General features: G+C 42.4%; 1 protein-coding gene across 2 annotated transcripts; it reads right to left on the bottom strand.

The window, feature by feature from the left end:
- Positions 1-631: 631 nt before the first annotated feature.
- Positions 632-27555, bottom strand: hook2 (hook microtubule-tethering protein 2). Of its 2 annotated transcripts, XM_039824170.1 has the most exons (23): positions 27325-27554; positions 25936-26018; positions 23141-23213; positions 22941-22991; positions 21513-21645; positions 20265-20332; positions 19874-19939; positions 19608-19688; positions 17336-17502; positions 17008-17148; positions 15456-15657; positions 13575-13685; positions 11819-11906; positions 10023-10089; positions 9462-9599; positions 7107-7194; positions 5898-5903; positions 5306-5340; positions 5132-5214; positions 4935-5038; positions 2501-2608; positions 2335-2406; positions 632-1240 (listed from the first exon to the last, which is right to left on the bottom strand). In XM_039824170.1, exons 1-23 carry the CDS (start codon positions 27367-27369, stop codon positions 1112-1114), a joined length of 2139 nt encoding a protein of 712 aa, XP_039680104.1. In that variant the 5' UTR covers positions 27370-27554; the 3' UTR covers positions 632-1111. The 2 variants fall into 2 exon arrangements, with proteins under 2 accessions (XP_039680104.1, XP_039680105.1); XM_039824171.1 differs by lacking the exon at positions 5898-5903 and having other exon boundaries at positions 27325-27555.
- Positions 27556-27952: the final 397 nt, after the last annotated feature.

Genomic DNA, 27952 nt, shown 5'->3' on the forward strand with positions numbered 1-27952 from the left:
TGTTGCGGCGAAAGTGCGGCATATTTGAAACAAATGCAGCCCCCCAGCATCAATATGCGGACTTTGGCTGATTATGCGTTGAATTATGCGATTGCATAATAGCGTTTTTCTGGAGGGACTGATTAAGAAATATATGCAGGAGTCACATTATCAGCAGCCATATGAAAATGAGCCCGCAGTGTGACGTATTCTTCAGGGGAGAGTATCTTCATTCTCATCCATCGAGGGAGTCAGTTTTAGTCTTCTGAGAGGCACCAAAGAAGCCCACCCTTCTAGAAAACAAAGTGCTGTGGTGTATATGGTTAACATTTGAACTTATTATGAATATTAAGTTTAGAGAAAATGATTCAAGTGAATACAAAAAGAGAGAAAAAAAAAGAAAAGAGACTAAAGCTATAAACGCACCATCATGGTCTTGACATCTTTTCGAGGGCCTTCAAATTAAAACAAAAAAAAGTCACCTCAAAACATATGGTCAAGACGACAAAGTCACAAAAAAACACAATGAGAAAATCCAAAACAAATGAACAAGACTAAGGAGACGTACTAACGGCTGGATGTGAACATGTTTGCAGTCTACAGCCTGTGTGGCTTTAAGTCTTCTCTAGCACTTCCACTAGTAACTGTAAAACCCCCTAATAACTTCTCTCTCGTCTACCACATTTAAACTGTTACCTTGACAAAACTAGTTCACATTCTATTGTATATAACATAAAAACAAAAAAAAGATTAAAAACAGACCTTAAAAAGAAACACGATCGGCTAAAGGAGGAGAAAAATTCACCTTAAAAGGTGGGACTACTCCATCTGCTCCATTCATTTCTGTTTCTGGGAGTTCCCTCTGGATCTAATATCTACAGCGGAGTTAAACAGTAGTACATCTCTCCGCTCCGGGGCTCCACGGAGAAAATAAAACCTTCTCGTACCATTTAGAGCCAGCAGGGGGCAGCAGCAGCATGGCAAATGTCTCTCTGGAGGTGCAGGGTCCAGGGAAAGGCTTTAAGGCAAAGACACAGGGAGTTCATGTGAAGTCCACTGCAGATCGCTTCGGCTCTCTCTCTAATGCGTCCGTTCGGCGTTCGTGCGTTCTCCTGGCCGGTGCCGGGACGTCTCATCTCGGATGGTGCCGCGTCAGGCCTCTCTTGGCGTTGGTGGACTGCCGCTGCTGGGCCAGGAAGGACATGGCCTGGTTCGAGGGACCCAGCCGCTCGCCAGACACTTTCTGATGCAACGCCATCCCCTGAGAAAGAGACCGACAAAAGGCAGAGGGAAGAAATCAGGTGTGTGTGTGTGTGTGTGTGTGTGTGTGTGTGTGTGTGTGTGTGAAACTGTAGAGCAGGGGGTCAGCAAACGTTTTGATATGAAGTGGCATTTTAAAATGTTCCCATTAATCATTTTTGTTTACAGTTTTCAGTGGTGATCGAGAATGAAAATCTGCAGAATTTTGCAGACTGGTTTTTTTCGCTCGTGGTGGAGATGTGTTAACGTTCGGAGTCGTCCGCTTATCCAGGGTCGGGTCGCGGGGGCAGCAGGGCACCCGAGCCACATTAACCAGCTCTGACTGGGGGATCCCGAGGGGTTCCCAGGCCAGGGCGGAGATATACTCACATTATTTTGAAATGTATTTATTTATTATTTATTTTTTCTTCAAATTAACTGTTTATTGATTCCATTCAGCATTCTCCCATTAGCATTTAACATCTGGGACATATGTTTTCCACGTATATATAGAGCATACAAATATTTCACAACAGGGATCAAACACATAAATAGACAAAAATGAGAACATTTTCCACTTCAATCCACTTTTTCCATTCCCCTCTTGTAAAGACCTTTGTTTTTAATGTATTTTAAATCTGCAGATTCCATGTGGCCTGTTAATCAGTGTGCTACATCAGCATTAAGCCTGCCATCGTCCACCGAGCCTGCTCAGGCAGTTATCGTTTTCCTTCGCGCCGCATTCTGTGAAGAAGGCAACAAGTACTAGCCAATCAGAGGCAGAGTTGGGCGGGTCTTGGCGGAAACTACCAAAAACAACAGGCTGTGCTTCAGCCAATGGATGTAAAAAAGGTAATGTGGAATGGGGATGAGAGATCACTTCAACATTTCCAAAAAACCTAAAGTTGCTGACCCAGGTGTTGAGTAAGGACTCGTGCAAATCATCTCTGACCACTAAAAATCCTCGTTTGGCCTCAAAACTCTCTTTTTCCCCCAAGCGTCATTCAACCAAAAGCTTGTAGAATTGTTTTCCACTACAAAGAGAAACCACACAAGGAAAAAAACATAAAAAGCCTTCAGACCTTTTTCATGTTTTAATGGATTCGGTACACTCACCATGTTGTACCATGCAGTAATGATGAGTTTCTCCTCCTGGTCATGTCGGGCTCTGCTCTTCTCGTAGTCATGCTGCACAAAGCAACAGATCATCATGAATTAGTTGGATTTTAAGAGCTGGAGTGGCCTACGTTGTCTCTTTTATGTCAAAAAAATAGGCTCATACCTCCAGGTGCTGGATTTTTCTCTCCTTCTCTGTGAGCTGGTTCTTCAGCGCCTGAATGTCAGGAGTCGCAGGCACCGGCTGCTGCTTGGGATCCAGGGTTTTGATCACCTGCAAAAGACATTTCATTTTTTTTTAAAAGACTACTCCACTGATTACGCTTTGCACTCCTTTAACAAAGTCAGATTCATGATAAACAGTTAAAAAAAAAGGATTTGTCAGCTAGGGCTGTGCTCGATTGAAGAACTTCTTAGTCGACTAACACTCATTCAGTTCTATCGACTAATCGATTAGTTGATTTAGATCGACAGATCTGTAAATCTGAGTTTCTCCGCAAAGAGTCCTGCTAAAAGCACCACTTTAATTCTTGTGTTTACCAGAGATGTGCTCGTACGTTTCTTTGAAATAAGTCATTCAGCATGAAAAAAAAGCATAAAACATGACTAATGGACTAAAGAAATCTAAGTTGACTAAGACCAAAACGACCGGTTAGTCGACTAATCGACTAAAGAGGGAGCAGCCCTATTGTCAGCAGAACCAGAGACATTGTCTTTTTTATTCGACGCAGTCTTAAAATCTGGCGCCTACATTACCCACAAAGCAGAGCATGTGAGCGGAGCACGAGCGGGAGATTTTGGATAGAACACAGAGCGGATTTTGGATTGTTGGAGCGTCGCCTTATCTCTCCCGCTCCGGTACCGCTCACACCTAGACTGGGTAAACCCAGCCCGATCGGCAGCTCAGGCTGGAAACCTGTACGTTTATCTATCCTGCTTCCGATTCAAATCTGCGGGGACCAATCACAAACTGGCTTATCCACCTGGCGCGCTATTGGCGGGTTTAACACGATGACAACAGAGAAGCGACCAAGCAGCTTCTTGTTTACATTCAACATGGCGGCCACCGAAGCGCAGCAACCCGTTGATGCCGCTGTCGCTGCTACGTCACCATATCGTTGGTCTGATTGGTTGAAGAACTATCCAATTGCGTACAGAGTCACTTGAACTATGCCCGTTGATCCCGCCTCTTGTGCAGTAGAGAATCCAGAGAAGACTCCCCACACTAATGTTCAGTCTTAAAGTGCCCATATTATGAAAAAAAACACTTTTTCTGGGATTTGGGGTGTTATTTTGTGTCTCTGGTGCTTCCACACACATACAAAAAAAATCCATCCATGGTGTTCTGAGTGAGATACGGTTTCTGAATGTGTCCTGCCTTCAGTCTCCTAGTGAGCTGTTCAAAATCGCCTCGGACTGTGACGTCACAGTCCGAAATGAGCTGGCTAACCACAACCGTTAGCTCGTAGCGTTAGCATGCTAACGCTAGCACGCTAGCATGCTACGTCGTTCTCAATAGCAAAGCACTGCTACAACACACAGAAGTTCACCATAATCTACAAAAGAATTTTAGAAGTCTCCCAGCTAATCCTGCCTTGACCGAAGTTGGAGAAACAGCCTGTCTTTTACTGTCTCTAGAGTTAGCTAGCTGACATGATCTACATCTGAGCTACTGCGCATGTGCGAGTGCAATCAAAGATAGTACAGAAGAAGAAGATGAAAAGAGGTCTCACTCTGTAGCTAAAACAGAAACCAGGTGAAAAGAGGATCTGCAGCAGTGAGAGAGAGCTGTGCAGTACAACAAAAATATGGTGTTTTTTGAAAATTAAACCATGTAAACCTATTCTGGTACAACCTTAAAATACAGTTATGAACCTGAAAATGAGCATAATATGGGCGCTTTAAAAAATTGAGCTCGGTCTGCCGATAGCCAGACTAGCTCACACCCTGAGCTCGAAGCGTGCCCGAGCCGTCTCTGTGTTCCTGCAGCACCGGACGTGCAAATAAATGGCGCCCAGCCTCCCTCTTCATGTTGGTGATCATCTGGCAGACATTTGGCTGGCGGAGCTCCAGGTATGAGGGAGGGTGGCTGCCGTTCATCTGATAAAAACTGTACAACACAGCTTTTTTTTTTTCTTACTTTTTTGGAGCGAGATATGAGCAATTGGAGTTGAGTCAAGCGCGGGATCAATATCGAGCGTAGCGGCCTGGAGCGAAAATTCTCACCTCTTCACTCTGCACACATGCTCTGCCACAACGACAACTTGACCGCTGCGTTACGCCAGTAGCGGCTGATGTAGTCTCGGGCAGAGATGAGGAGCAGGCTACAGAGGTCTGGTACGCTCACTTCTTCCTAACTCCACACCCTCCAGATTGTTTTTCATTTTTAAAATGTGTAGTCTTTAGACCCAACAGATTTCAAAGTTCCCCTGGAGCCACAACAGGCTTCATACAACTTTTTCCCCCCACATATGCAGTAGCCCTCCCCATCACCTGTAAACAGACTTTGATGAGTCTCTCTTTAACCAGTGAAAAGAATAACCCTTATCGTTTCAAAGCCCTATTGCGGAGGACAACGAGTTCTGTTTAGGGGGACTAACCGTTCTCGCCTTTTCCACATAGCGCTTGTATCGCTCCTCCATCTGCTTCATGTCCTCATCCTTCTTCCGCAGGCTCTCCTGGAGTTCATCAATCTTCTTTGCCACTGAGAGGGAGAAAAAGAAAGACGGCGTTCAGAAGAGAAGAGCGGACACTGGAGGCAGCGACCGAAGGAATTCGAGAGCCTGAAAGGACTTACTGTTGCCATCCACTTTGGGCTCTAAGTCGTCAATGACCTCTCTCTTCTTTTGGAGATCTGAGTGAGCTTCATGGAGCTTCTCCCTGCAACCATCACATGTCAGGAGTGCGTGAGTTCACTTTAGTTTGGGACACACATGGATCATTAATCTGCAAGAAGCAGTAGAGTACTTACAGATGCTCCTCAAGCTTTTTCTTCAGCAAGGAGGACTTTAAAGAAGAGAAACACACATTAGAACACAAAACTAACACAAAAAAGCTTTCTGAATAAGGGCTGCACAATATATTGCTTTTTTAAAAATTGTCATCGCAATATCAACTGGCGCAATAATCATCGGTAAAGGCTGCGGCATATCGCGAAAGACACTCCCGAATTTTTAGTTTTAATTGATGGAAAATATCAGTAGAAAACTGCACTTTAAAATGTAGCTGTCACTCTTTTTTTTTTAGTGCTGCCTTTTATGTTCAATCCAATGTTCAATTTGTTCAATGAAAGAATGTTGGAAATGATTTCCTTTCATTTTTTTTTTTTATTCAACAAGCAATTTCTTGTATTTTAGCAGAATACTGAAAGCAGCAGAAAGGCAGAACTGAGTACACTTAAATATGCGTTTATTTTATCGAAAGTAATATTGTAATCGTGATACATTATCGCATATTTTCCCTCATATCCTGCAGCCCTATTCTGAAGAACACACAAACATACAGTATAAGCTGGCAAAGAGGTAAATCATGGGCCAGTTGGAGAGAGGGTGGGCCGTACTTACGATTGCCTGATTTTGGCAGAGTTGATCGATGGGGGCAGGCGCAGAGAGACAGACAGAGAGGGGCAGGCGTTAACAGTGAGTCACCACAGCAAACAAGAGGGTTAAATTCCCACACAGCATGTATCAACGTAGAACAAGCACTGCAGTCCTCAACAGCCAAGAGTCTAACAGTAATCTTCTCAATACAGTCAACACGCCATGCATCTGGTTCAGGGGTAGGCAAACTTTAGCCAGTGGCTCCCTGGCTTTGACGGCTATTTCTTTTTTTATTCATTTTAGTTTTAATTTATCATTATTGTAAGTGATTCTTACATTCTCTTATTGTGAAAATATAAACAGAATTAAAAAGAAAAAAACGTTTTGAAATGTCAACAGTCATTGCGTCACACCACAAACTGCAGATTCCACGTTAAAAAAATAAAAAGTCGGAGAAAAACAGGGAATTTAATCGTGAATGTACAGAGTTGTTTTCTTTCAATGCCAACCATGCTGGCCTACCGGTCTGTATAATTAGCACACACACACAGAGGAAGTTTTCAGATTACATTATGTGCTTACATAATTGAAAAAGGGTTCTCCAATGTTTTCTCAATTAGCCTTTTTAAAATGATATCAGATTAGTAAACAGAAAGGGCCTTTGGATCATTGGATGAATGGCTGCTGATAATGGACAATGTACAGTAAATATTGCATTAAAGATCAGCCACTTCTTTCTAACAGTCGAGAACCCTTTTGCGATTATGTAAGCACATAATGTAATCTGAAAACTGCTGCCCTGATAAAAAAAACAATGCAACTGATCTTAGCTGGTATTCTGTCTGTAATGGAAATTTCTAAGTGACCCCAAACTTTTAACCAGTAGTGTATATATACTGGAAGAATCCCCCAAAAATGGAATGCTTAAATGATTTTTGCAGCTACAGACATATTTGTTCGTTTTTTTTTTTTTAGCCAAAATAGCTTTTAGTAAAAGGTTGCTGACCCCTGATCTAGTTGATCAGTTTTAATTAAGAAAAAAATGTTTTCACACACACACACACACACACACACACACACACACACACACACACACACACACACACACACACACACACACACACACACACACACACTATTCTGTCAACATGATCGTGGAAAACTATGGTTTCTGATGACGGGGAGTTATAACAAAAGTGGGCAGAGGAGAAGGAAGAAGGTGTCTCGACTCACGTCCTCAGTCTTGCTGTCCTGCTCGTGGAGCGCTTTCTGGAGCTCCTCGATCTGAGAACGCAGCTCTGAGATCTGCTGCTGGTTTAATCTGGGAAACAAACAGAAGAGCGCAGGGGGGAAAAAAAGATACAAGAAACTGAGAAAATGAAGTCGAGGCAACATTGTGGAGTGAGTAAAACAAATGGGAGGTTGATGGTAAAGATTAAACACATTTTTAAGTCCATACTAGATCTGGAAAGATGAATAGATTAGCTGTCAAACACTGATCCACATTTTTCACCATTTTCTGACATTTTAGAGACCAAACAACTAATAGATTAATCAAGAACATAATCTACAGATTAATAGACGTTGAAAATAATAGTTAGTTGCAGCCCTAGTCCATACTGTGGGTGGAAGATATATATAGGATCAAGTGGATCTCTGTACATTTGCTGCAGGCAGTGTTCATACACCCCCCCCCCTCCCTCCCCCCTCAAGTGTGCTGCCTGGACATTCACAGCTTTCTTTGCTCTTCTGAGCATGCTCACTCCACTCCTCTCCTCCTGTTACTGTTGCTGAGGAGGTTTCCCACACCCTGGGCCTGGTGTTGCATGGACACACACACAAACACACACGCAGTCCACCCACATGTCCACATGCCCACAGGCACGTAAACACACACACACACACAGACACACACAGACACACACACGGGACAATCTGGCTTTCTGCTGTCGGTCCTCCAGCCCCGCCCACACAGCTCAGCTGAGCACACAGTCCAGAGGGTGAGTTGACATTTAGGCAGATATCACTCCTACCATCAGCCAAACAACCAGCATAATGTCCAGGAACACACAGTATGGTGGCCTACAACGGGACGGATTACTTAAAAGGCCTCATGAAAATGCATTTTCCCCAGTGTTAATCATGTGTCCTTATGTTAACTGTTCACTTATCTCTTGTTCTATGCCAAAAACATGTAAAATAAATACATAATAATATAATTTTGAGTATTTTTACATCATAATCATGGTCTGTTCCCATACTGTTAAACAGTTTCAAAGGTTTGATGACTCATCTAGGCATGGGCCGGTATGAGATGCTTACGGTATGACAACCTTCAGCATAACTTCCACGGAATTGCAGTATTGCAATTAAAGCTTTAACAGGTCTTATTTGGAAATGTCATTGAACACAATGTATTTCATTTTAAAAAACACACTGCATGCTGGCAGGGAGAGGGATTTCTAAACTGCACGTTGTCCTTGGAGACACATAGGCCTAAAAAGCAGCTCGTACCGGAGAGATGGTATGACGGAAAAGGTTAGTGGTTTTGAAACTAACTTTTTCAAACCGCAGTATACCTTCAAACTGGTAACCGGCCCATGCCTAGACTCATCCCGCACTCGGGGCCATTTACTTATTTTATGTACAATGAAAAAGTTTTATCAGGTTTTTATGTCCCTCCCCCATGACTATAAATCCTGCCCATTACAAATCGACAGCTAGTCAGCCACTGCATGTGCTACATCAGATACAGTATTAGGGGACCACTAAGGTCTATATAAAAGAGACTTCAGATACAGTATTAGGGGACCACTAAGGTCTATATAAAAGAGACTTCAGATACAGTATTAGGGGACCACTAAGGTCTATATAAAAGAGACTTCAGATACAGTATTAGGGGACCACTAAGGTCTATATAAAAGATACTTCAGATACAGTATTACGGGACCACTAAGGCCTATATTAAAGAGACTTCAGATACAGTATTAGGGGACCACTAAGGTCTATATAAAAGATACTTCAGATACAGTATTACGGGACCACTAAGGTCTATATAAAAGAGACTTCAGATACAGTATTACGGGACCACTAAGGCCTATATAAAAGAGACTTCAGATACAGTATTACGGGACCACTAAGGCCTATATAAAAGAGACTTCAGATACAGTATTAAGGGTCCACTAAGGCCTATATAAAAGAGACTTCAGATACAGTATTACGGGACCACTAAGGTCTATATAAAAGAGACTTCAGATACAGTAGTACGGGACCACTAAGGCCTATATAAAAGAGACTTCAGATACAGTATTAGGGGACCACTAAGGCCTATATAAAAGAGACTTCAGATACAGTATTAGGGGACCACTAAGGCCTATATAAAAGAGACTTCAGATACAGTATTACGGGACCACTAAGGTCTATATAAAAGAGACTTCAGATACAGTATTAGGGGTCCACTAAGGCCTATATTAAAGCATCTAAAGAGCACCATGTCATGGTACCCTCAAAACATAAAACAATGTACGTATTTTTTTTTAAACACACTGGTTATCGGAAAACACCACAATCCACACACACACTCTCTACCTGTTCTGAGTTTCCAGGGTGTTCTTGCTGCGCTGGGCCTCCTCCAGCTCGGCCTGCACCTCCACTACTTTCTGCCTGTAGGTCTCCTCCTGGACGCACAACATCTTGTTTTCACTCTGCAGACGCACCACCGTCTCTCTGCCCAAGAAAAAAAACCAAAAAAGAACAATGAGAAGAGAGAGGGAATACGAGGTGGGGGAATACGAGGTGAAGGAAAGCGGGGAAAAGGAAAGTCAAGGACAGATGCAATGGGTCAGAGAGCAACTGCGGCAAGTAATGTGTGCCCAGTGGGCCGCGCCTTTATCCAACAACGCCCCGGCCAGGAGTGCAGCACTGACATGTGTCGCTATTTCTGTGGCCAACTGTTCCCTGAGACTACAGAGGATGAACATAGGGAACGAATGGGCTACTGAAAGTGACACCAATGTATGTCTGTTATGGGTTTAGAAGGCAAATATCATCTGTTGCGCTTACGTTTGATTGCTACGTACATATGAACGCCCACACCAGGCACGGCTTATACACACACACACACACACAGATACAGCGTAACAGACGTACTTGAACTCAGTCGGCATGATCTCTGCAGCCAGGTTTCCTACTGTGACATCATCGTCACACAAGACTCCTGCAGAGAGGAGAGAGAGAAGTGTCAGCGGGAAACTTTATTTCATTAAACAGCCGGATTGGCATACGTCTTTTTAACATATTTTTAGTCTTCACATTCACAGAGACGGCTATGCTAACAAAACCAGCCACTAGATAGCAGAAGGGTGCTTTGCAACTTTGCAGTTGAGTTTTTCAGAGTTTTATTTTTTTGTGGCGCAATTGAATGCGCCATGGAGTCCCGTCGGAGCCCACATGCTTTACTTTTGTGTGTTTGTTTCCATAACCGACTCTCGAGGAAAGCAAAATGTTGCTAATCGTGGCCGGGTTGGCTCAATGGGTAGAGTAGGCGCACATATACCGAGAGGTTTATGCCTCGACGCAGAGGTCCAGGGTTCAAATCAGACCTGTGATGATTTCCTGCATGTCTTCCCCCTCTCAAGACTTCAGGGAAACAGGAGGATTTTCCAGTTCTGTTGTTTCTCCCTTATCCCCGACTCCGGAAGTGGCAATGCAGTCTGGAAAACTGCAGCTGCAGGATACCGCTAAGCTAACGTGACCCTGTGTCTTTAGCTGCATGGTACCAGCCGGTAAGCACCGGCTGTTTTTAGGTTTTTCCTTCTTCAGACGTGCGCAAGTAGGCGGGGTTGATGAGAGAAACAAGTACTCAGGGAATCGCCAATCCTGCTTCTGATTTCAATAAGTTGAAATCAAAAGCTCATATAGATAGATAGATAGATAGATAGATAGATAGATAGATAGATATAGTTTTTTTTTCTCTCTTTTTGGCGGAGCCATTCTAGCCACTAATCGAATGTAAAATGAAGGAGGGAGACGAGAATGTGCTGCCTGCTACTTTTTACTTCTTCCTGCCAACCCTGGCTACCGAAATCTGGTGCCACTGATATGTCTGCTCTTCTCTCTGATGCTCTGAAACGGACGATACGGGCAACACAAACACCGCTGCACGTGACGCTAGTTAACACTATACTCGACAGCAGCTAACGTTAGCCTACCGCTAGCTAGTAGCTGGATTAAACACTGTTAAAATGCTGACAGCTAACGCTAAACGGTGTAAAGTTTGACTGTGTTTTACTGTAGAGGATTCAACACCGGTATGTAACAGTCTGCTAGCCTGACAAGCCAGCTGCCACTAGGGTGCGTCTAGATTTCTAGGCTAACAATCTGCAGCTGCCGTCGGAAAAACAACACAGACGGTGCGTTCAATTAAACTGGTAAACTACAGCCTCGTGGTGCATTTGAAGTTATTGTAAATGTCCTTTTCCCATCTGGTGGTTGTTTTTGTCGTTCAACAGCAATTTACTAGTGAAATAAGTTATTGTTATAGATTATTATCAAATCATTTAATTTTGACCATATGGCCTTAGCAATAAACAAGCCCTTCTTTAATGTCACCGACTGTTGTTCAGTACCCTTCTTTTTTTACTTTCTTAAAAAGTATCGGTTCAGGCACCGTTAATTATGTATGCGATTAATTAATCACAGAGTATGTAATTAATTCGATTACATTTTTTAATCGATTCACAGCAGCTCTCTCTCTCTCTGAGATAGATATATGATAGATAGATAGATAGATAGAGAGATAGATCTCTCTATCGCCACCAACACATACTGCTCCAAAGTTCTGAATTGTGACTGTATTCTACCAAAATTGTAATTTTGCTTTTGATTATTTTACCATCTTGCAGCCCAGTTATTTGGTTTCTAATCTCAGTGCAATTACAACTCACCAGATCCGCTGAGACACCTCTGTTGGACTTGTGCACACCGGAGCTCATCGTTTGTCTCCCGAAGTGTGTCCCTTTCCGAGATCAGACGCTGGAGAACGAAGCACAAGGTAACACAGATTTCAGACTGCTTTAGTCTGTATGTTAGAAGAATTATTAGGCCAATAAAATCTTTAAATATAATCCAGTGTGAACCTGCCATGCATGGAAAGAAAAAGTAAAATCAAAGCAAGCTCGGCGCATAGGTAGTTTAATGGTTAAGGTGTACCGCATAACCACGTTGTCTATGGTTTGATTCCTGGTTGCGGAGTCTGTGTTGTAGGTCATACCCCTCTCTCTTCCTGCATTTCCTGTCTCTAGCTTCACTGACTGTCAAAATAAAGGCTAAAATGCAAATTGGATATTTAAAAAAAGTAACGCTCCATTAGGTTTTGTTCAACCAGTGTGGTATGCACATGAAAATTGACTTTATGTCATTTTACATTTAGACTTTGGGCAGTAATTGGGGGAAAAATCAAATCACCATTTGATTGATTGATCGAATGACCCTCAAGCTCGAATGACCCTCAAGCTCTACGTAGCGACAAGTTAATTTGATCAAGACCAGGGGTCTCCAACAAGCAGCTGGCGAGCAGGTGTCCAGTAGCTCGCCCATAAGTTGACAAACCGAGACAAAATTACCACGATATTAAAAGTGAGGTGGCTAACTATGTGGGCCATTGAAGTGTGGTAAGTGGTAATTTTTTCTTGGAGCGTGATGGGAATACTTTCAGTGATGTTTCTAACTATGTGGGCTAAAAGAAGTGTAAAATAGACAAGAACTTTTACATGAAGTGAAGATTTTTCATAAGCTTTGGGTATTGCAATTTCATACGTGTACAAACAGTAACTTCATTCAGGTTATGTGCGTTTTGTAATAAATGTAAGAGATATCATGCAAGTAGCTCTTGGCCACTTTTTTTTTTTTTTTTTAAGTAGCCCTTAGATGAAGGAAGGCTGGAGACCCCTGATCTAGACTCACACACTACCTAAAAGTAGTACAAATAAATGTACACTTCATGTCAGTACAGTATGTAGCGCTTAGTTACCCCCACAAGGAACTGAGGACATTAATCACTCCTGTCAGATTGCAGAAGGTGCTAGAATTAACACTGGACGTGGGAGTCCACGGGAGGATAGTACGATATTTGCCAGGCAACAAATCCTCTTGCACGGATGGGTGTACTGTAAAAGTCACAACAAATGTCCATCCAAACAGAACTCCCATCACTGAAATCTAGGAGCTGCAAAGATTAATTGACTAGTTGTTAACTATTAAATTAATCAGCAACTATTTGGATAATCTATTAATCAGTTTGAGTCATTTCTTTTATAAAACAAAGAGTCAAACTTCTGATTCCAGCGTGTTAAATGTGAATATTGTTCTAGTGTCTTCTCTCCTCTGTGACAGGAAACTGAATATCTTTGAGTTGTGGACAAAACAAGACATTTGGGCTTTTTGGGAAACACTGATCCACATTTTTCACCATTTTATAGACCAAACAACTAATCCATTAAAATCGAGAAAATAATCAACAGAATGATAATAATTAAAATAATCATTAGTTGCAGCCTATATTACCGCATGTTGTAATGTAGTAATATGACATAATATATCAGACAAGATGTTCCGCGCTGATAAAACAGCACAGTAAAATGTTCTCATTCTTTCCCCACAACAAGGGAACTTGTATTTCCCCGAGCGTGTGGACCGACTCACTTCTTTCTCCTTCAGCAGTGCGTCGTACTTGTCGTTAAGGTTCTTGTACTCAAACTGCCATTTCTCAGCTTTCATCGCCTCTGCCGAGTGCTTGGTGTGGAGCTCATGAGCCTGCAAGTCAGAAGAGAGCATAGCAACAGTCTGTGTTAGTCTGTTAGTTTACCTTTGTAAAAACCGCCCCTGGTGGAAGAATTCAGATCCTTTCCTTTAGTAAAAGATAGTATAAAATACTGTTACAAGTCAAAGTCCTGCATTGATTCTGCGTGGTTTCAGCGCGATTTAATTTTGTCTCAAATCTTCAGCATCTCTCCTTGATCAACAACTCACGTACTCAGTCAACTCTGCTCACTGGTTTGTTGTATTTTGGTGCACAGCCTTTGCCCCTAGTGTTTGTTTGACATTTACGACCCCTGACCGGGCTTTTTCACAGTGTGTTCAGGGGGGGCAGGCAGCTAGCAGCTCAAGGAGAGATCCCTACGATTTGAGACAAAAATGAAATTGCGCTGAAACCATACTGGAACTCATAGTGCACCTTTAAAGTTTGTAAGGATCATCAGGAAAATGTAGTTAAAGTATTAAAAGTAAGTACTCAATGCAGAAAAACCCTCAGATTTTAGAAACAATACAGTTCTGTCAATCAACTACGTGTTTAATCTGCTAATCATTTCAGCTGGACTTGTAGATCTATATATTGTTGGGTAGTTTATGGTTTAATAAAACATCAGGTTTTATAAACTAAGTGAGCAAAAATCTTAATGTGTAAAGTAACTAAAGCTGTAACAGATGAATGTAGTGGAGTAACTAAAGTAACTAGTAACTAAAGCTGTAACAGATGAATGTAGTGTAGTAAAAAGTTCAATATTTCTCTCTGAAATGTAGCAGAGTAGAAGTAGAAAGTGGCATGAAAAGAAAAGACTCAAGTAAAGTACAAGTACCTCAAATGTTAACTAAAGGAACACGCCGACTTATTGGGACTTTAGCTTATTCACCGTAACCCCCAGAGTTAGACAAGTCCATACATACCCTTCTCGTGTCCGTGCGTGTTGTAGTGCGGTCTGACGGCTCCACCGGTAGCTTAGCCTGGCACACAACCTGCAGGTAACGTCGTCTCCATTCATTATACTTGCTCGAATAGGCATCGATAAATTTCCATGTTGTGATTTGTAGAGTCACAGCGTGTACAAAAAACAACGTAACATGAGACACAGCCATCTTCTAACCAGTAAACAAACCAGGAACTATATTCTCAGACAGGCTTGCTGCAAAGCAAATCATTCCGCCCAAGTACTATATTCTTCCGCCTGAGAATATAGTTCCCGGTTTGTTTACGGTTAGAAGAGGGCTGTGTCTCATGTTACGTTGTTTTTTGTACACGCTGTGACTCTACAAATCACAACATGTAAACAGGAACATGTTGGTGTTATTTTGTCACTTTTTCGGAGCAGTAGGATTACTGGAACCATTCACCTGCCTGTTCTGTGATGGGCTGCTGCCGCTGGAGCCGTCAGACAGCCTTACAGCACGCACTGAGATGAGAAGGGTATGTATGGACTTGTCTAACTCTGGGGGTTACGCTGAATAAGCTAAATTCCCAATAAGTCGGCGTGTTCCTTTAAGTACAGTACTTGAGTAAATGTACTTAGTTACATTCCACCACTGAAAACGGCAACATTTTCCAAACACGTGCACACACCAGACTGTTTAATATCACTTTGACATAGAATAAATTTAATGGACATATTAAATTATATTTAATCCTTGTCTCCTATATAAGTGCATTGCATTTTTTTTAAATGATGGTATTGAAACTGAGCCCGCGGTATACCGTATTACCACCCAACCCTATCTCTCGCCCTGCTCCTTGTCAAATCCGCAGCTTGCCTGTCTCTTGTAGGTGTCCAGCTGACTGCGGACAGCGTTGGCTCTGCGGAGCTCCTCCTCCAGCTCGCAGGTGCGCTGCATGTACACGGTGTTGCGCTCCTCCAGGAGGCGCACCTGCCTGCGCAGGTCTCCCAGATCCTCCAGCTTCCTCTTGTACGTCTCCACCAGCGCTTCCAGCTGGTTCACCCGGTCAGACGAGTGCCTGAGGGGGAGGAGAGGAGAGGACAGTGTGGGAGGCGTCGAGTACCAGCTGTGAGATATGACTTTTAGTTAAACAGAATACATCCGTGTGTGGCTATGTACTTCACTACTGAAGAAGAAAAAAGAATAAAAAAAAAAAAAATCTCTGACGCAAGCCAGTGTCAGTGCATGAAATTCATATTATCAACACAGATGTCAGAGAGGAGCTGAATGGACGTCTGTGTGTGGGCAGCGTGGGAGTTGTTTCTGTGAGTGTAAATTGATAATAGATGAACTACTGCTTAAAAGGAAAAGGCTGGAGATGTTACTAAAATCCCTTGAAAAAGATCCAAACCAACAATGTGTTAGTTTGTCTTTTTAATATACTTTTTTCTTTGTATGTTTCAATGTGGGATTAACGGACAATAAACATAAAGTACATCTCATCCAGTAAAAACCTCACAAACAATTCCAGAAGTCGACCAACTATTGTCTCAATAATTGTCTGCCAACATTTACAATATATTTCACAAGAACGCACGGTTATTTTTGAATGAATTACACAATCTTAAAGTGCCCATATTATTATATTATCAAAACAAATCACTTTCTCTGGGATTTGGGGTGTTATTTTGTGTCTCTGGTGCTTCCACATGCATACAAACTTGGGAAAAAAAAACCATCCATGCTGTTTAGAGTGAGATACAGGTTTCTGACGGCTGCACGGCTTTCTACGTCAGTAGCCGAGACGAGGTGGTTAACCGTAGCTCGTTCTCAACGGCAAAACACTGCTACAACACACATAGTTCACCATAATCTACGAAAGAACTACTTACATGCCCCTGTTCTGCAGGTATTCCACGCAAAGTTGGAAGTACGCCCTCGTTTAGAAGAAGTCTCCCAGCTAATCCTGCCTCGTACTGACTGAAGTTGGAGAAACAAACCGCTAGCTGATGTGATCCTTACCTAGCTACTGCACATGTGCGACTGCCAACAAAGATGGAACAGAAGTGAGAGCAGAGAGCTCAACACACAGGGTGAAAGGAGGAGCTGCAGCAATGTGCAGTACAACAAAAATATGGTGTTTTTTGAAAATTAAACCATGTAAACCTATTCTGGTACAACCTCAAAATACAATTATGAACCTGAAAATGAGCATAATATGGGCGCTTTACCATGCTTGGTTGGAAAAGCTACAAAGCGGAGAATACAAAACTCTCAGTGTCAACGTGATTCAACACCCACCAAGTGTGGCGTTCTGTAGTTTGGCTGACTACAAACTTAGGTTAACTGTGAGAAGTCCTGCACGGTTTTCCACAATGAATTCAACTTGAGCGGGCGTGATTTTGTAGGAATGGTATTCTGGTCTCACCTGAGAATGTCCATCTCGTCTTTGAGGGACTGGGCCTCGTGCGCCAGGCTGGTCAGCTCTTCGTTACGTAGCTGCAGGTCGGTCACCTCACGCTCCAGTATCTCTGCCCGCACGCGCACGTCATCTCTGCTGTTCTCCAGTCTGACATAGATATGATAGCAGAGCAGTGGTTTGTGTGGCTGATGAAACTGAATGGACTCATTGTGAGATACTAAACGGAGCAATGTGCATTTGATTTGCCATGATGTTAACTAACCCTGGACTGTCTAACTTTGTGTGTGTGTGTGTGTGTGTGTGTGTGTGTGTGTGTGTGTGTGTGTGTGTGTACCTATAGTTCTCCTCCTGAAGCTGCTCCATCTGACTCTGCAGCAGCAGCAGCTTCTTGCCAGTGATGGCGGTGGTGGAGGCGTCCAGAGAGTCACAGTTGCTCAGCTTCTCCTTCAGGGAGCGCGTCTCCGCCTGTAGGCACGACTTCTCCTCCAGAGCCACCGACAGCTGTGGCAGGAAGAGAGAGACACGGAGAAAATACATTGTTAAAAACAGGTGTGAAGACTTGGAGACATAAAAACGGGGGAGAGAGAAGTGATGAAGATGCACAAAGTGACAAATCTTCAGCTGCACAAAGGGGGGGAAAAAAGGGAAGAGATAGAAGACGTATCAGAAAAGTTTAGAGAATAACATACTGTATCAAAAACGCTGACCTCTTTCTGAAAATAAACATGGAGAAAGCCAGCGCATTGGCACACGACAGAGTAGCAGAAGAAAAACACAGATATGCAGTGACCAACAGCACTTTTCATGCTAAAATAGGACCTCGAACACATGCTTTGTTCTCATTTCACATGCTCCGTTGTCAAAAGCTAGTTAGTCAGCTGGTTTGCAAAGGTCTCGGGCAGATGGAACTTTCTCAATAGGGAAGTTGTTCGCATTACCCTCAGGGTCAAAACCCGACTCTCATGATAAATAGATGAATATGCACAGCTCGCTGAGGACCGTTAATGATATGGGTTATAGTTTCAGGGGGGGAGAAATGTTCAGATTTTCAGGAAGTTAAAAAGTATTTGAGTTTGAGTGGGACTGAACTGAAGTTCTGGTTAGACAAGCTGGCATTCAGATATTAAAAAAAAGGGGTAGTGTATACTTACCTGCTGGACATCTTTCCAGTTTGAACACAGCAAGTCCCTACACTGAACTTTAAGGACAGATTGCATGCTTTAGCACAGGACCGGTAACAGTAAATAGCTTTCAAAACAACACAAATGACTAATCCTTAATGCGTGGGCTGAGAGCAGTACAAATCATTGTTGGCTACTGCTCCATCCCAAGGCAATGTGTCAGTTTTATCTTGATGTTATGCAACTATTGACTAGAATGTATCTTTAAAATACACAAAATGAGTCCCCTCTCTCTGTCAGTGGTACAAAAACAAGTCAAGGGAACACAAACAAACTCTCAGGCAGGCTAATCAATAAAAAGGGCCAGAGCACAAAAGATGGAAGACAGACACACACACACACACACACACACACACACACACACACACACACACACACACACAAAAAAAACACAAAAAAACCCACACACACACACACACGCTTTTTGAGGTAATGGTAACAGTTCTGTTAGACAGATGGAAGATAAAATGAACAGTATGCCATCTTTAAGTTACAATCCTTGAGATTTCATGGAACCAAATGCACTTTTTGATACAGTTTATAATCAGCAGTTATTCAGCAACATTATTAGGGCATTTTTAGGCCTTTATCTCCACAGGACAGATGAAGACATGAAAGGGGAGAGAGAGGGGGGAATGACATGCAGCAAAGGGCCGCAGGTCGGAGTCGAACCTGCAGCCGCTGTGTTGAGGAGTAAACCTCTATATATGTGTGCCTCCTCTGAGCTAAACTGGCCACAAATAAAGTAGTTTTAATTGTGAATGATTGAGTCCGCCATTCCCGCGCTGGATTGAAATTGCCGAACCTACACTCACAGGAAGTGTGACGCGGCATGTAATCCAGCGCTACGGTTGTTTACTGTTCACTGTAACACTAGGGGAGTAAACAATAAATCTGCTGATTGTTCAGTTGTAACTGTCCATCCCAGTTTCTCAAAGTCCAAGGTGATGTCTTTAAATGTCTTGCTTTGTCAGCCTAAACCCTAAAAGATATTCAGTTAATATGATGTAAAACTGAGTAAAAGCAGGAAATCTCCATGTCCAAGCGTGAAAAATAGCCTTTTCTGCCATTTTTGCACACACAAAGTGGAGAACAGAGCTGAAGATCTTAAATTTAGGTCTTAATTTCTATAATTTTACACTTTTAAGGCCCGATTACAGCTCTAGTGGAGAGGATCTTTTTCTTAAAGGATTATTTTGGAGCATTTCCACCTTTAATCATTAGGACAGCTTAGATATTAAAAAGGGGAGAGAGAGGGGGAAGACATGCAGGAAATTGCCGTAGGTCAGACTCGAGCTCCCTGGGCCTCTGCGTCGAGGATAAACCACAACACATGGAGGCGCGCTCTACCAAATGAGCTACCCGAGCGCCCATCTCAGGAAATGTTTGCCAAGTAATACGTAGACCCCTTTTGGGTGTACCAACCTGATGTTGCAGGTCTCGACAGCGCTGGCTCAGGTCCCCCTTCTCATCTGCCTCCTCACTTAGAAAGTAATACTTCCTGGACTGCAAACACAGAAGCAACAGAACATGGAGACGGAGGAGATGTCACACTAGTTACATTAGGAAGGGGTAAACATTAATGAAATAAAGGCTGAGGAAAAACACAAAAGAAGGATGTAACAGATCCGCTGAGTGGAAGAAAAAATTAAAAATAAAAGAGGGAGAGCGAAATTGTTGTGGGTTTTCACCTGGTAGTCAAAGTCCCCGTAGGTTTCTGGGCTTCCTGGGTCCGAGGAAGGATCCTTTGATAAGAGCTAAAACAAAGCGGTCATAACAAAGTCAATGAAAAGCTCAAATTACGGGAAAAATAACTGTTCCAAAAGTAAGTTTCAGAGGTTTCAAAAGTTATTCAGAAAACCCAATAAAACCTGGAATGGTTTTTGTCCCCCAACTCTCCCCCTATGGGTGCCAACAAAGCACTGAACATATTCTTGAAATATCTCAGAGTAGGGTTTCTGGGACTCGGTTCAGTCTTAGTGCTTATCCAGATTCCTTTTGATGGTGAATTAACCGTGACTAAGAGCTTGGATTAATGCAGAAGTAGAGAGAACCAAGAGGATAAGCGAGAGGCTCACTCACCTCCTGAATGGCTGTCATCACAACATGCTGGACCGATTCCTCAAGTGTCATTATCTGCTGGATTTGCTCTGTGTTTAGGAGAAGACAACAGAGAGCCGTAAAGGTGCAGCCAAAATGCAGATTAACACAAATTCTCTCTCATCTATCAGTATTTCAAGCACCATCAAGCTGGTGTTTAAATAACCAATCAGTTTTTCAGTTCAGTCCCAACATATTAAAATATATGGGGACAGGTTAAAATACCTGAAAGCATTAAATAAAAGCAATACATAAGAGACAATAAATGATCAATATAAACGACGACAAGCCCAGTGTTCCCCACACAGACTAATTTGTGGCGGTGCGCCACAGAATCAACACCGGCCGCCACATATTGCGGTTCGTTATTATTCACACACACACACACACACACACACACACACACACACACACACACACACACACACACACACACACACACACACACACACACACACACACACACACACACACACACTTTGCGGTAAAATGCAGTTGGGTTGTCGAGGTCAAAACACTATACGTAGCAGCTGTGAATCAAATAAACTTATTATAAATGATGTTATGTCATTGCTTTTTTACTCTTACACTGAATGTTTGCTGCTTCAATCCAGATGAGTATTGAAAAGTATTTTCCGCGACTGAAAAAGACACACGTTGAGGAGGAGGTATCAGTCTGAACCAGAGCTCAACAGTCCGACCAGAATAATTAGTTATGTTATTAACTTTTGATCTGTGTAACGAATTATTAAACGAAGGAATTATTTTGAAGCCCACCCTAACCACTTGTGATGAACCGACCGTGACTGATATAGAGCAAGAACCATGTGATTTGACTTTGAGTTAATCCTGTGTGTTATTTTCACAGATGGCTGAATCTACTTGGTTTTTGCTCTTCCTTTTACAGCACAACCTTCATCCTGGACTTCACATCTGCAAAGAATATATATTCTTCGCAAATTCTGCACTCAACCCCTCAATTAAGCCCCTTTTTTCTTATGCAACAGTTATTTTGTATGTAGATATATGTTTTTGTGTATTTATTGTGTATTTCGTAATCATGTTTAATAATATGCGTTTGTTTATGTATGTATGTATGTATGTATGTATGTATGTATGTATGTATGTATGTATGTATGTATGTATGTATGCACCTTTCACCAAGGCAAATTCCACATAAGTGTAACTTATTCTGGCAATAAAACCTTTCCTGATTCTGACACACTTTACCTTGTTTCTTCTCACAACTGACAGCACAGGCCAGTACGAGTTGGACCAGCTTGCCCAGTTCAGTGACATCTCCCATCTCTCCTATAAGGTTCACGTCTGGCAAGTGCTCATCTGATACCTGATGACCGAGCACCTGTTCGTGGAGAGTAATGCGAGACATTAAGACTGAGCCAGAGTTAATTACAAAGTGCATTACAAGTGCCAAAGATAGTAACAAAATAGGGCTGCACAATATATATCGTTTTTTTTTTTTTTGCATTATCGCGATGTCAACTGGCGCAATAAACACACTCGAAAAAGAGTATCAGTAGAAAACTGCACTTTAAAAAAGGCAACTAAATCTTTTAGTGGTGCATTAAAAAAGGAACATGCCGACATATTGGGACTTTAGCTTATTCACCGTATACCCCAGAGTTAGATAAGTCCATACACAGCCTGTGAGTATACAAATGACAACATGAACCGGTTACCTCCAGGATCTGTGCTAAGCTAGGCTAGTTGGAACCAGTTACCTCCAGGATCTGTGCTAAGCTAGGCTAGATGGAGCCGGTTACCTCCAGGATCTGTGCTAAGCTAGGCTAGATGGAGCCAGTTACCTCCAGGATCTGTGCTAAGCTAGGCTAGATGGAGCCGGTTACCTCCAGGATCTGTGCTAAGCTAGGCTAGATGGAGCCGGTTACCTCCAGGATCTGTGCTAAGCTAGGCTAGATGGAGCCGGTTACTTCCAGGATCTGTGCAAGGCTAGATGGAGCCGGTTACCTCCAGGATCTGGGCTAAGCTAGGCTAGATGGAGCCGGTTACCTCCAGGATCTGGGCTAAGCTAGGCTAGATGGAGCCAGTTACCTCCAGGATCTGGGCTAAGCTAGGCTAGATGGAGCCGGTTACCTCCAGGATCTGTGCTAGGCTAGATGGAGCTGGTTACCTCCAGGATCTGGGCTAAGCTAGGCTAGATGGAGCCAGTTACCTCCAGGATCTGGGCTAAGCTAGGCTAGATGGAGCCGGTTACCTCCAGGATCTGTGCTAAGATAGGCTAGATGGAGCCAGTTACCTCCAGGATCTGTGCTAAGCTAGGCTAGATGGAGCCAGTTACCTCCAGGATCTGTGCTAAGCTAGGCTAGCGGTGGGGGCGTCAGACAGAGTTACAACACGCACGGAGATGAGAAGGGTATGTATGGACTTATCTAACTTTGGGGGATACGGGGAATAATTCCTTTAAATGTTCAATTCAATGTTCACTTTGTTCAATAACCGTATGTCGGAAACTATTTTTAAATTACAACAGCAATTTGCTGTATTTTAGCAAAATGCAGAAAGCAGCAGAAAGGCAGAACTGAGTACTTTATCAGAAAGAATATAGTTATTGCGATATATCGCACATTTTCCTCATATCGTGCAGCGCTAGTGAAAAAATAAATAAAAACTTCTTACGTCGTGATAATATTCCATCATGCTCTTAAGAATCTTTTTCAAGTTGCTGACCTGAAAGAACAAAACAAATTAAGAGTTACAATCTTGATCCTCGTTTTAAAAATCGGGGAAAAAGAAGTGAAAGAACAAACAGCCATGACATCCTGGTCCTTTAGGTTGCCATAGGGGCTTCTGTCATGTCCTACTGTTTCACAAGTTACCTTGAGGCGCCAGTTGGCCCCGCTCTCCTCCTTGATCCTGCCCAGCCACGTCTCATTAAACCATGAGGGGTCTCTGTTAATGAGAGCACAAGACAACTCGAGTGACGACAAGGACGACACATCTCTGGACATCAAGACTCACAGAAGGCCACGGGGCGACGAGGCCCCCGCGCTTCTGTTCTGCTTTAAGTACGGTGACATTTAAGAAGAACAGTCACATGTCACACGCGAAAAAAAATTTAAACCCACATATACCTGAATTATGGATGTGATATGATGTATAACAGCTGTATACTACTATCTCTGTATGGATGTGATATGATATATAACAGCAGTATACTACTATCCCTGTATGGATGTGATATGATGTATAACAGCTGTATACTACTATCTCTGTATGGATGTGATATGATTTATAACAGCTGTATACTACTATCCCTGTATGGATGTGATATGATTTATAACAGCAGTATACTACTATCCCTGTATGGATGTGATATTATTTCTATCTCTGTTGTCTGTCTGGCTCAGGTTAAAGTCTTTGTAAAACATGAACAAACAGAACTGGGAACTGAAGCTTTCATATCAAGCTATCCTTTTTTCAAAGCCACCAGACTCCTTTAAAAGGGATAGGCCACCGTGTGTTGAAATAGGTCTTATCACGGTCTCCCCTAGCTGTAGATAGGTGGGCCAACGCACTTTTTGTGCATGCATTGTTTTAGTCCGGTGCAACACCGCCAGCGCTGCCGCTAGTTAGCTTAGCGTAGTGAATGGAATCCTATGTTGCCGGTCAGCATGTTGTCAGTAAAAGTGAGCCAACAAAAGACAAAAAAACAACCTAATTACTTGCACTGAGACAAAAAATGCATTGGCCCACCTATCTACAGCCAGGGAAGACGGTGATAATCCCTATTTCAACAAACAGTGGCATATTCCTTTAACAAAAACAGTAATTTTACCTCGTAGAACGCAGCAGCTGCTGGTCTACGACTGCCTCGCTCTGTAAGTTAGTTTGTTATTGTGTGACTTTGGCGTTTTATAGGGTTAGTTCAGATTCACCTAAGACACAATAACATTAAAAACACTAACCGATGGAGGCAGCGGTAGAGCAGCAACTCCTGTGTTCTGCGTCTGGTGGCTTTGAAGAGAGCAGAGATAACTGCTCCGGTTGCCCTGACGTAAAGGGCTGTCTGTGAAAATAATCTAAATATAGCATACACTTAAACTGATATTTTAGGTGTCGAAAATGTGTTTAGCTGCTCCCCCCGTCCACAGCAGTACAGGCCACTGCTTAGCTTCTGTGTCGATACGTTGTGCCGACTGACACTATAGAAACGTAACTCATACAACCTCACTGCTGTGAAATCTGAAATATCCCTATAAAGTGGGAGTAAAATAAAAAGAACATTAGTTTGATTCACTGATAGTTACACTGTCTATTTATCTATGTGGGTACAAATGTCCCACCAGAAGCTACAAAATGTTAGCAGGCCCGGACAGATTGGTTTACACAAAAATAACACCTACAGTCAGTGCTCATACGTTTATGAACCCATGCTAAAGTTGACTAAAAAGAGTAATACAAAAAATGTATTATAAAAATTTGGGTAAAAATCCAACCTTTAAGGACACCAATTTTCTTTTTGAATGAATAATGTATCGTAAATAAATAAATGTTCTTTTTAAAATACAGGGGGCATAAGTCAGTCCACCCCTATGTTAAATTCCCATAGAGGAAGGCAGATGTTTATTTTTAAAGGCCAGTTATTTCATGGATCCAGGATACTATGCATCCTGATGAAGTTCCCTTGGCCTTTGGAATTAAAATAGCCCCCCGACATCATCACATACCCTTCACCATACCCCCCACATCATCACATACCCTTCACCATACCCCCATCATCACATACCCTTCACCATACCCCCACATCATCACATACCCTTCACCATACCCCCAACATCATCACATACCCTTCACCATACATACCCCACATCATCACATACCCTTCACCATTACCCCACCACATACCCTTCACCATACCCCCACATCATCACATACCCTTCACCATACCCCCACATCATCACATACCCTTCACCATACCCCCACATCATCCACACATACCCTTCACCATACCCCCACATCATCACATACCCTTCACCATACCCCACATCATCACATACCCTTCACCATACCCCCACATCATCACATACCCTTCACCATACCCCCACATCATCACATACCCTTCACCATACCCCCCCACATCATCACATACCCTTCATCATACCTAGAGATTGGCATTGGGTACTTTCCATAAAATCATCTCTCAATGCAAATCAAACCAGCTATTAGGCTAACTGAAATGAAACCAACATAGGGGTGGACTGACTTATGCCCCCTGTATTTTAAGGAAGAACATTTATTTATTTACGATACATTATTCATTCACAAAGAAAATTGGTGTCCTTAAAGGTTGGATTTTTCCCTCATTTTTTAAATTAAAATTTCCAAAAGATGATTTTTTTTTTATTCCTCTTTTTAGTCAACTTTAGTATAGGTTCAGAAACTTATGAGCACCACTGTATGTTTAAAGAAGGAAAAACAAACTGACCACACAAATCCACTTACACTTTGCATAGATAATAGCCTTGTGCAATTCAAAGGGCAATTTCGTGTCACACAGATAAGCAAATCTCAGTGAGAAGGCTCTGAATGAATTTCTACCAGCCGTTTCCCCTGAGTTCATGCCGTGCACTTAGAGAATTAATAAAACAAGGAAAAATATGTGAGCCCTTACATTCTGTGAAGCACGTGTGCGATGGCCACTCCACTTGTTAGGTCGTGCTTGCTGTTGCATGATGGCACCTGAAATGTCTGCAACTGAGAACGAAGACATTAAGAATTATTGGAGTAACCTTTGATGAAGCTTATACATTTGATTCACACCTGTATTTTATTAAACTTGTATCCAAAAAATAAACCAGGGAGACACATAACTGTACATTTTGATGAATGCATGAATTTAGTTTAATCTGTTTGTGTGGGGAAAAAACCTCCACGTATAAAGTATAAACTCCTGTGGGCCATTGTTGTAAATAATAATAAACTTTTTTTGACAAAAAAAGAACAATAGCTAAAATAGCTTATAGAAATTACAATTTACACTGTTAGAACACATAGGCCTGAAATACACTACAATACAGCTCCTATACATGCTATGGAGAGATGTCAGAGTGAGTGGGCTGCGACTGCTGAACAGGCACCCTGAGCGGTTGGGGGGGGGGTGCCTTGCTCAAGCGCACCTTGGCACAGGAGGTGAACTGGCATCTCTCCAGCTACTAGCTATAGCAATAGTAGCTCAAATATGACAGGAACATTATTTAGTTCGGTTTTAAACCTGCTTTTATCTTGATTATTTATTTGAGAGAGTATTTATTTGAATGATTTTATTCCACCTATGTATGTTGATCTCTCTCTTATGTCCTGATTGGTGGAACCTTGAGTATTAGCATCAGATTTGAAAGTACTTGTATCAGTTTTTAGTATGTTGTGTGTCATAATGGAGATCATATTTCTTGCTGCAAAACTGAACCTGAACCTAAATATATCAGGACTTTCGTCTAAACCCATTCAGTCTTTCTTAACAATACTTTAATGACAGCTACTAAGCAGTTTAGGGGATTACAGTCCTACTTAGAAAGCTATTAATATTAGCTGGAGTCTAGGTTTAGTCCTACACTTACCTCTGTGTGGGAAAAACTGCCAAACAAGTGGCTTTTCCTTGGTGTTGAGGATAAGTTACGACGTTGGATAACCTAACATTACTGCAAAGTCTCTGAGCTTACACTAAGCTGTCTGGGTTAGTCCACTTTGCTGACACCGCAGTCACTTTGGTGCAGATAACAAGCTAAAACACACCACCGAGACCAAACTTCCAATGGGTTTACCTAACGTTAGCTAGTTAGCTTGGCTAGCTAGCGATGGTTAGCTTCCAAACACACAACTTTTGTAGCTGCCAACTGTTCATATGTTACCTACATAGCCAAGAAAGCAGCTATGTATGGATTACCAAGCCCTCGCTTACGAAAGCAAGGATATATGTGCTCTTACATTGCCGACACCTGCTGTCACCTGTTAGCAGCGGCTAGCCTCGCTAGGAAACTTAGCTAGCTAATATCAAACTTACCCAGGTTAACAGTGAATCACACAGCTCTGCTTTATCCAGACTCATTGTGCTGCGGCCGGTTGAACCCACAGGAGCTCACAGAGAAGCGATGGATTTGGCTCTCAAGACTATTTCCTCCACCGAAGTTTGTTACTCACTCCTTTCCACTTTCCACGTCAGTCATTGTCCAGCCACGGCCTCCTGCTGCGTCTACCCCCCTTCGCGTTTCTTCACCTCCTGTTTTCCAAGCGAGCTTCCGTATTAAGAGCGTTCTCATGGAAACGGATTATGATACGGGTCAGCTTGTCTGGTCATAGGATAATAGGCCTATAATGATGATAACAAAACATGAAGCTACCTAAGCCCTGAATCTATCTATGTACCATGTATAACATATTTTATGAACTGATTTTTAGGGCCGTCTAACACTCGTACTATTTTATGACTAGCCTAATCGATTAGTCGATTTAATGGTCGAGTTTCTCCACAAAGAATCATGCAAAAGCACCACTTTAAACCATGTGTTTACCAGAGATACACTCTCTCATATACACTACCAGTCAAAAGTTTGGGGTCACTTGGAAATGTCCATTCCTTAGAGAGTGTAGCCTAGAGCAAAGGATGCAGACCATTCACACATATTCTGGAA

Source organism: Perca fluviatilis, chromosome 15, assembly GCF_010015445.1.
Source record: "Perca fluviatilis chromosome 15, GENO_Pfluv_1.0, whole genome shotgun sequence".
Taxonomy (NCBI): Eukaryota; Metazoa; Chordata; class Actinopteri; order Perciformes; family Percidae; genus Perca; species Perca fluviatilis.